The sequence below is a fragment of the Lasioglossum baleicum genome, chromosome 3 (genome assembly GCF_051020765.1).
Source record: "Lasioglossum baleicum chromosome 3, iyLasBale1, whole genome shotgun sequence".
Classification (NCBI taxonomy): Eukaryota; Metazoa; Arthropoda; class Insecta; order Hymenoptera; family Halictidae; genus Lasioglossum; species Lasioglossum baleicum.
The window spans coordinates 11216053-11225996 of record NC_134931.1 but is presented as its reverse complement, the minus strand read 5'-3'; the positions used below and the strand labels follow the sequence as shown (position 1 = coordinate 11225996).

The 9944-nt window shown below is 47.7% G+C and overlaps 1 protein-coding gene across 6 annotated transcripts in view; it reads left to right on the top strand.

Moving 5' to 3' along the window:
* Window positions 1-990: 990 nt before the first annotated feature.
* Window positions 991-9944, top strand: part of Rbp6 (RNA-binding protein 6) — a 1047152-nt gene continuing 1038198 nt past the window's right edge. For all 6 annotated transcript variants that reach the window (XM_076447554.1, XM_076447553.1, XM_076447552.1 and 3 more), the window contains exons 1-2: window positions 991-1190; window positions 3843-3883. In XM_076447554.1, the coding sequence (XP_076303669.1) occupies window positions 1126-1190; window positions 3843-3883 (106 nt within the window). In that variant the 5' untranslated portion in view covers window positions 991-1125. The remainder of the gene's footprint in view (window positions 1191-3842; window positions 3884-9944) is intronic.

Here is a 9944-nt window from a genome sequence, read left to right as displayed (position 1 = left end):
TCTCGCAGAGCGCGTCGCACGTCCGAGTACCGGCCGCCGCCCGTCATCAGTAGTCGCCGTACCGCGCAGCCACGTAACCTCTCACCTTCTCCTTAGTTTTTAGTAGTCAGTAGTAGGGGAGAGTGTGGAGAGAAAGAGGAGAAAGAGAGAGAGAGAGAGAGAGAGAGAGAGAGCGAGCGAACGAGCGATCAAGCGAGAGAAAGCGGAAGAGGGAAAAAAACACATGCGAGAACACGAAAAGTGAAAGAAGAAGAAGACGAAGAAGGAACCGGAAACACCAAGAAGAGACACACGGGAAAACAACAAGGAAACAGCGGAGAGGTCGAGAAGAAACGACAGCCCTGTCTTTGTGATCTGTAACAGCTCGTCGTACGTCGTACGCCGTACGTCGTCGTCGTCGTCGTCGTCGTCGTCGTCGTCGTCGTCGCCGTCGTCGCCGTCGTCGTCGTCGTCGTCGTTCACCTGGTCTGTTGGTCCGGATAGACACGGGACCAGCACGAGGATAATTCGTCTAGCCACCCGCAAGTGCGATCATCGCGATAACCGTCGTACGTAGCCGTACGCACCACACCGTCCACTGTCGTCGACAAGTTTGAAAGCTCGACAAGTGTCGCGCGACAACCAGTGATACCCTCGAGGTACCTGACGCACTCACACACACACATACACACACACATTCACATACAGACCGGCGGACCTGGACGACAGGTGAACAGGAACTAGAGAGATATAGATAGATAGAGGAGATATCGGATCGCGGGGAACGCGATCGGAAAAACGAAGTAGAACCGCGCGAGCGGAAGTCCGGGTGGCAGAGATCGCGTGAGACCGCGTGTCTGCTAACATCCGCGCACGGGATCGACGAGGATCGAGAGAGTCTCGTGGTTGTTCGTCGTGTCCAGCAGTCGAATCCGCGCGATCGTTCGCTCGGATCGGCAACGAGTGTGGATCTAAGGAGAAAGAGAAGGAGAAAAGAGAGCCAACAGCGTGAAAGAAACGAGTGGCGGCTATCGGCGAGAAGACCGGCTGTCCATTACCACTGGCACTGGTGTTATCGTTACCACTTGCAACCCCCGGACACGCGAGAGCGTTGCTACGACAACAAGCCGTGCGCCGCGCGTCGCTATGGAGCCCCAGAACCAGGAAATCGTAGCAAGCGGCTCGCCAGCCGAGGTGCCGAACGATCCAGGGTACGAGACCATCACCAGGATACATCTCCTGATCCCTCCCCCCCCAAAAAAAACAAAATAATACAGACCATCCTCTACAACCACCACCACCAACAACAACCAAGATCTCTTCGCGTGCGTGATACCAAGAGAAACGGGATCGGGGAAAAGAATGAGAAAGAGTAATAGAAAACGGAGGAGTATAACGGCGTTTGAAAGTGTGTTGATGATGCCGCGATCAATCGTCGATCCGGCTTCGTGTTGTTCTCGTCGCCTTGTGTTTTCTGTTGCCCTGCTCCCGTGCCGAGTGTATGTTCTGTTGCTGCTTCTTATACGGTTCCGATACATCATCCGCCATCGGTGATATAAAACGTTGACCTCCGGGTAGTTTGGTGGTACGCGTGATCGTTTTGTTATTGGCGCTCGTAAATCGTTCAGGCGACGTCGCCTTCGTCCTCGTGGTCGTCGTCGTGTCCGCGAAACGCATAGTGTTTATGTTTGCCGGAGCGCGTGAATATGCGTGCCACGGCGCTCTCCTCGAACCGGTGGCGCCTTCTTTCATCAGTCGTTCACCATCCCCTCAGACTCGATGAAACGCAAGCAGGGAGCCGAAGGGGGATGGTCGGATGAATGGAAAGGAGCCGGGGGTGTCTAGGAGTCGGAGGGGTGTCGGTCGCAGGATACGGAAGGGGAGAAATGACTTAACACCTTTCGAGTTTGCCGCCAACGTGCTGGGAGTCATGGCGCACCGGGGGTGTGGGTTTTGGGGGATGCGTTGAAAATGGAGCGTGACGAAGGATACGCACCGCGCGAAACTACGACCGACGAAGAGATCCTACGGTGATCGAGTCCATCTCGTATTCAACCACGTGGCGCGGTGAAGGACGGCACAGCCATTCGCGTTACATCCGTTCAACAGAAGTTCCGAGACGGTTCGTCGTTATCAGTGCAACCGCCTCACGTCGAGAAACGGTTGCCCCGGGTACATTCGAACTGTTTCACCGGGTGACAAGTGTTTAGCGATTCCGTGGAAAGTTGTAGAGCGGTAAAGTTGGTAGCTTGGTCGTCGTTCGATGTATTTCCCGGTTCGATCGATCGCGACGCCGACGTATGGTCAATGGTTTGTCCTATTAATTCTCCTGTGAACCTATCAACGGGGGGTATAGCGCGGTAGCCTACTCCAGTTCTTCGTATCACGAAGACCTAAAGAGGGAAGAGGAGTGAGAGGAGGTGCGCGGGGGGCGGCTGGGAGGACAGAGAAACAGGAATGCGTGGGCGAGGGGAATAGGTTATATCGTGCCGCAGAAAATCGATGTTCAAATGCGCCACCATGTGATTACGTCCACAACGCGGGAGCGTTATCTTCGCGGCTATACCGCTCGACCCCGCTCTATCGACTCCTTGCTCTATCGTAATAGCAAGCGATATCGGTCACGGGTTTCAGAAAGGGTGATGAATTATGAAAAATAGATTGATGTCTGTGAGAAAGGTCAGGAGAATTTTTTTTAATTCCAACCCAGTCGATTAATGGACAAACCGGTAGGAGTAGCTAACGATAGAAGTCTCGCGGAGCAATCTAGTTTTTCTCCTCGGTAGATTACAGATCGCGCCGTCAGTTAGCTTCGATTCAAACGTCTATTTACCAGTACCGGATGGGTTTACTACAAAGTTGACATTTATCACAGGCGTACTCGAACTCGCTAATAGCTTTCACGTGGTTTTTCGAGTGGTACGAGGGTAGAAGGGGGGGGGGGAAGCGCTATTTGCCTCCTAATCGTTTATAAACATCTGGCGAGGCACTAGCGCGGAATTTGTCTTGTTCGGCAGAGGTTTGCGCCGCTCGCTACCCGCGGGACTAACGAGGAAACATTAATCTTGCCATGCATCCTTAAAGAGCTCTCGCTCGAAGTCAAACGCAGCACATGTGAAGGCGCCAGTATCCAAAATGCATTTGCATTACGGCCGCGGCCTGTCTCTCCGCTGTCACGAGCACGCGAAAGTCAAGCCGCGCGCGTAAAAGCTTTTATGATACCAATGACGATGGTACTTCTCGTAAACTGTCTAATAACTGCTATCCGGTACACAGTAAACCGGGCAAGGACCGGAGCTAACGTTGAACCTAGGGTTGATTCATAGTTCGGGCTAGGAACAAGTGACGTTTTATACCGTTGCGTCGAGCGGTTTTATTAAACCCCACGGAATCTCGGGCCCCGGGTGGATCTCGCGATAGGATTGTTTGCGCTCTCGTATCCTTCGACGACGCGCGATTTCTTTTTGTATTTCTCCCTACCAAAGAAGGCACCCACTCCCGTGGTTCGAGGGGAGGTTAACGTTTTTATTGTGTTCCGCGCGTGAATATGGTTTCGTTTATTTTTCGCGGCGATCGAGAATCGTTATCGGCGTGTTTGGCTACGAGGTTTCCGTTGACGAGGAGTAAGGAAAATGTCGGGCGAAAAAGGCAAAAGAGAAAAAGGCTTGATATGAGCCCAGGAGTTGTTCAGTTGTTGGTTGATGTGTGGTGACACCTGCCGTCAACAAACGGAGACTGCGCAGGGGGTTACGATACCGGAAGTTACCCTCTGCCGGCAGTCTCCCCCCGCACTTCCTTCATCATCTTCTGACGCTGACGCGACCCGATGCCGAATGCTGATGGATTCATCTTTCTTTTTCTAGGAAAATGTTCATCGGTGGTCTATCTTGGCAGACCAGTCCAGGTATGTGATCAATCTGACCTTTAAACAATGGCGCCGCTCTTAATCATACCTTCCGCGAGCGAGCGCGGCTCCCGCGCTGCTTGACGAGCGACACCGAGGTTGCGTCCAGATTTATGAACGCTATTTATTATTCAAACGTCGTCGCGCTTTCGCGTTGGTTCACTTTGAAATTGTTCGAAACCTGAATCGAGGATCGTATTATTACCACCAGCATCCCGCGCGCGCGCGTTCGCTCGCCCGTCCACATTAAAACGATCCCAGGCACATGGGAATTCACGATCTAATCGAGCACGTGTCCACGGTGTTTATATTATTAAAAAGTAATGCAAACGTCGGCAGAAAGAGAGAGAGAGAGAGAGAGAGAGAGAGAGACATTTTCGAGGGAGAGTGTCGCGTGCGATGCCACTTGAACCTATACACTCGATTTATTATTTACATTCAAACCAGAGCTCCTTTCGTATCAAACGAAGCCGGTGTACAACTTATCGATCCTCTCTTGATCGGTCTTTGAACTGGGGACCAGTTTCTGCGAGTGTAAACAGACCTGTCATTTCTGCTAATGAGTCGAGAAATTTCACTTTGCTCTAAATGTTCTTCGAGAGACAGTGCTATACTTTATTTGTCTATTAATGCGGCGACTGCCGCACTGTGGACTTGAAAGATCACACGAATACCAAACTAGTTTAATTATACATTCCCAGAGACTAAGCTATATATAATTGCATTCTTTTTACTGTACGACAGTAACCTTTTTCCTTATGAAAGAACAAGATATATGAAATGAAAAAATATACAGAGTTGAATTTGTTGATTGAATAATTCGGTGGACCATCTGATATCGCAAGATCCAAATGTTCCAGTAAAATTAATTGTCCAGGCTAAGGTGGGTAATAACATTAATGTTTAGCACTCCGGTAGACCTTCTAAATTCTTCAAACCATAATGAAATTCGGTTCACTCCAGCGCAACGAGAATTGTTTAAGAATTGTGTCTGCGATGAACAACCGACATAGCAACAAACGTGTTAATTATTATTTACCGAAATACATTAAAGCCTTTATTTGGTAGTCTCCGGAGGACTGAGAGATACTTTGTGCGATAATTATACAGCGTTTAATTTTTGAAGTGGCCCATCTTTCGCGTGTACTCCACCGTGAAATTATCGTTCCGTTATAAAAGGCAAAAAGAGCGGGTCGGGTAGACAGGCAATGTAGTTTGTGGTAAAATTACAAGAATGTATTCAAGGTGAGTAATACCTTGTTTCGTTCGGTTCTTGCGAAAAGAGAACGTGCGTGGCCGACGAGGCAGTGATGAGAAGGTGCAAATTCGGGGCGTTCCTTTCGTCGAGCTCACTCGGCCGCTCGCGTGTTCGAGCGTTCGAGTTAGCAGTCCTTTTATCTTCGTTAAGAGACTCGTGCCGGACCGAAAGAGAAAGAGAAGGGGAGGGTGGAGGAGAGGAGAGAAAAAGAAAAAAATTCGCTTGACGAGAGGCTGGAACGCGGAACGATAGTCGGGCCGCGGCGAAATGGCCACAAGACGTCACGTGCGTCTTTGAAACCGGCGTTGCAGAAAAAATGGGCCTGCATAAAGCGTGCTCGTATTGACTGTGATAAGATTAATGGGAATAATTGATAGGGTGACCTGCAGCTCTCTCGCGCGCCGTGCGGCGTTTTGAGAGTAACTTGACAGGCTCGCGTGCCAGCGCAGCGTTTCGATTATTCCTCATTAGCGGTCGGAAAAATGCCGCTACATTGTGCTCCGCGTCGAGATAATCTAAGCCACGAAAATTGCATTTCTCGTTCGGAACGATCGAGTCGACACTTGGTCGAACGGAATAATATCGGATACGCCACGCGTCGAGGAAATGGTACTCCATTACGCTAGCATACATATAGTCGGACGGAGATAGTTCTCGTGTGCCAAGAAAGAGAGAGAGAGAGAGAGAAAGAGAGAAAGAGAGAAAGAGAGAGGGGGAAAGATAAGATTGAGTGGTCGATGAGTGAAAATTATAGATGGATCGCTGTCTCATTGTCAAAGTTCAAGAGGTCGAACCAGTAGTCAGTCTAACACAGTAGTGCATTTAGCGAGCCGGTTCGCGTAGAAGCATTCAATCTTTAATTCTGCGACCGGTCTGGTCTAGATATTAATAAATTATCCAATGATCGTGTAGAAGTGATTTCCATTCACGGTCGACTAACCGCCAGGTGGAATTAATGATGCAATGTTTCACCGATCCATGCGTTTCCCGATCGGCTCTAATTAAAGGATCCCTCTCCTCTCTCTCCCTCTCTCTCTCTCTCTCTCTTTCTTTCTTTCTCCCTGTTTCCCACCCTGGATTATTCAATTACAGGAAAGAATGTCCGGCCGAAATATCCAACAAAAAAATGCATGTTAAATTACCTGTCGTTTAATTAACTTTTCAAACGCAGCGCGTTCTGTATCTTCGGGGTCTGTGTTGCTTTTATTTCGTTATCGGACTCTTTTGCTTTCTCGCGGAGCTTTGCTTTCCGTTTTACCAGTGAAACCTTCGCCGGTTCCCGCGACCCGCTCGATTTCCCTCGAAAGGGAAACCGTGGCCGGCTAAGGAGAAACGGAGCGATTAAACCGGAGGATCGTGGAACAAAGCCATTTTTGCGTTGAACCGAATTAAAATAATCGCCGCACGCTGCAAAAGTCCGCGGAGAGTCTCGTTCTCGGAAACCGACAATCGCTTCCGCGGAATTTTCGTGAATTGCGCCGCACCGGCCGCGTTACGTATGTACATTTTCGCGATATCTAATCAGGACGAGAACGCGTGACGCGCTCCCAAGAATGGATCGATTCTATTGTGCTCGATGCGGCGAACGCACCGACGCGACGCAACCCGGTGTCGTGTGCGAAATCGTTTACGCGGCTGATACGATATCGCGAAAGTTCTGCGTTAGACGTTGACCTCGGGAGACTGCAAGGGGAAAAGAAGGAAAGTATTTCCGAGAATTTGGGATCCGTTTCGATCCCATCTGGCCCGAGACCGGCCGGCAGATTTTGTTTAGCGCTCGAACGATCGAGATCACAGCGTCTCCGCAGAGTCAATCAGTCAGATCGCTCGACAGCCCGACACGCGACAATGAAACGTGAAAACTCCGAAGCGCACGGGTCGCGTCAGAATGTTCGCGCTACGACATATACATATGTAGGAGTATTGTAATCTCTTTATTGTTTGAAACTACATCCACCCATTTTTGTCATAAATGCATAAAATCCGCAGTCTAATTATTGCATACAATAGAAAAGATGTCAGTGCACCGTACTGACTCTGACGAATGTGTAAAAATCAATTACAGGTGATCGGAATTATAAGATACGATACGCTTTCATTTAATATTGCTTACCAGCTATGCAAATTGTCAAGACGTCTATATCACGTACAGGCAGATTTATAATCATCTTACAACGTCGATCATTCAAAAAGTAACAAACTGTTCAGGTTGTCCATTCCTGGAGAATTAATCATACAAATACTAAGCCTCGAGAGTTAACAATATTCTTGAGGATATGCATATTTATAGCGGGTGAACAAAATAGTACAAGTCAGAACGATTAGTCGTGCAGAAAAGCGTATTTAAGATTCAATGTAAGATCAAGTACTAGATCACGTAGAAATTGACTAGGTACGTTCTGTTTCATTGGGCGTATGCAAATGTATAATGTACATGAATAATATACAATATGATGTGCATGTGTACGTCATAATCGATTTTTAAATATTCTTCTCCTTTTGAAGAAAATATTTTCTTCAGAAACGTATTCTTCTTCAATTTATAGTAATCCATCATTGCCAATCCTCAACAATAGATAACTTTGTGAAATGTTCTACACAAGTGTAGAATATATTTTTGATACTTGGTGGTCGATAATCTCGAGAAAATTCTCGGTCTAGCATTTCTGAGGTTGAAGCATCCATAACGAAAATTGAGTAAAAAGGGAACTAGTGTTTATAGAAAGCGTCTCAAGAGAGCAACGGCTCATTTCTAACGTGATCAGACGAGGCAAGGGACTTTCTGTCACCTCGAAGCAACAGTCTATTTTCCAATTTTTTCCCTGAAGCACAGTGCTCTAAAACGCGATTCGCGGATATAAAGAAATTGTACGAGGCGTCCTGAATACGCACTGCAAAGTCATTCGCGGGGAAAGGCAGCGAAAAAAGTGTAACGGTGCGAGAGAATCTATTTCAGCGTTTCTTACCTCTACTCCATAATTTGGAGCACAATGCGCTCGCGCTCGCTCTTGGCCAGGAGAGATAATATTTCGGGAACGGTGTGCTGTCTTTATCCGGATTACGTGTCGCCGGAATAGTTTTCGTAACTCTGCGGTGTCGGTAGCGGGGGAAGCATCTCCTGGAAAAAGAATAAAGACGAACAAAGGCGGAGTAGGCTCATTAGCGTTATTTGCCGTCGTTACGTAAGCCTTGTAACTTGGTCTCGCTTCGGTCTCTCTCCCTCTCTTTTTTCCCCTCTTTCTCGTTCGCTGCTCTTTTGTTTTCGCATTGTCAGTCGTCCCTGCGAGTCGATTCCACGCGGCCGTCGAGAGGACTCGACAAGAAGATCCGGCTGTTTCCGTTTTTCGCGTGCCACGTGTCCACCGTGCTCGTCTCATTAGGGTCACTGGGAGCGATCGTCGCTCGCAATTGAATTTACGCGCGGATCTCGTCCACGTAAGGATCCCACAACACGAAACTTCCGCGACGGTTCCATAGCAGTGCAATTCATCTAGCCACTCGTGCGTTTATTTATACGCGACAAAAATTTCACTAACGGGCTTAGACCTTCTAGACCAGGGGTTACCAACTTTTTTCCTACATCGACCCCTTTGAAAAGAATGATTCTCTTCATCGACCCCCTTACATTTGTGTCTATAATATATACAGCATACAATATAATCATAATACTAATAATTGTACTATTTTCATTTTTAGTCTTTATTTTATTCAAATACAATTCGACGGTGGAATAAAAGAAATAACTACATTCCTTACAAATTAAAGAAAATTTTAAAACAGAAATATTTATCATCGAACCCCAATAGACCACTGGAATAATATAGACCCTTTCTAAACTTCCATCGACTCCCAAGGGGTCCATGTGGACCCCATTGGGAACCCCTGTTCTAGACGCTCGTAATGGCAGTGAATGTTTGGCAGCGAGAAATTTGCAAACTGTACAGTAACGACAACTTGGTACTATCGGAATCTTGTGTCTCGTATTTACTTATAATTGAGTAAGTAGTACCTTCGTATAACGCGATGAAAAAGTTGTTTAATGAAGAATTTAAATATACTGTTCTATTATTTCGAGTTTGTTACAATGATTAATAAGAAAAATAAATGTCTATATGGCTTCTATGCTTCAAATTAAGACAATGGTTTAAAATTAGTATTGATTAAGGAACAGTGTCTCGATGCTCACTTTGAATAAACCACATAAAGAACGAAATCCGAATTGAGCAAAAATTCGAAACGCAAAGGCTGAAGTGTATCAATAATTCGTGACCGTCGGTGCTGTCTTAGTGAACTTTTCCGCATGGAACTTGATGGCGAACGGAAAAACGAGGCTGGATCTTGTCTGAAGTCAGAATTGACCGGACCGCGGCCGTGCCGAATTATCGGTGAACAATAATCGATCGATGACCGTTCGCGCTCTATTTCCGCTGGTTAGCGTTCCTTTCATCGGCGACGCTCAGCGAGAAAGCGTGTCTGAAGTAGAAAAACCGGAGCAGTCGTCCGGCCGTTGCACGACGTGACGCGACGCGACGGTGTGCCACGGTGCGCCGCGCCGCGTCGTAAACCATCTCGTGTGTTGCGGTACCGTTCCGCAGAGGTTCATAGGTACAAAGATGCAGTGTGTTCCGCGGCGAACCGTGGGAAACCGGCGCTGCGCGATATCCTATCCGTCCATCTTGTATCAAGCGCGCGTAAAAACTTTTAAAACAGTATATCGAAATGATCGTAGTCGTGGAGGCGATCCCAACCAGAGCTCGTTTATTCGCCGCCTTGCTCCGGTTAAGTAGAATTTCTGAAGACGTT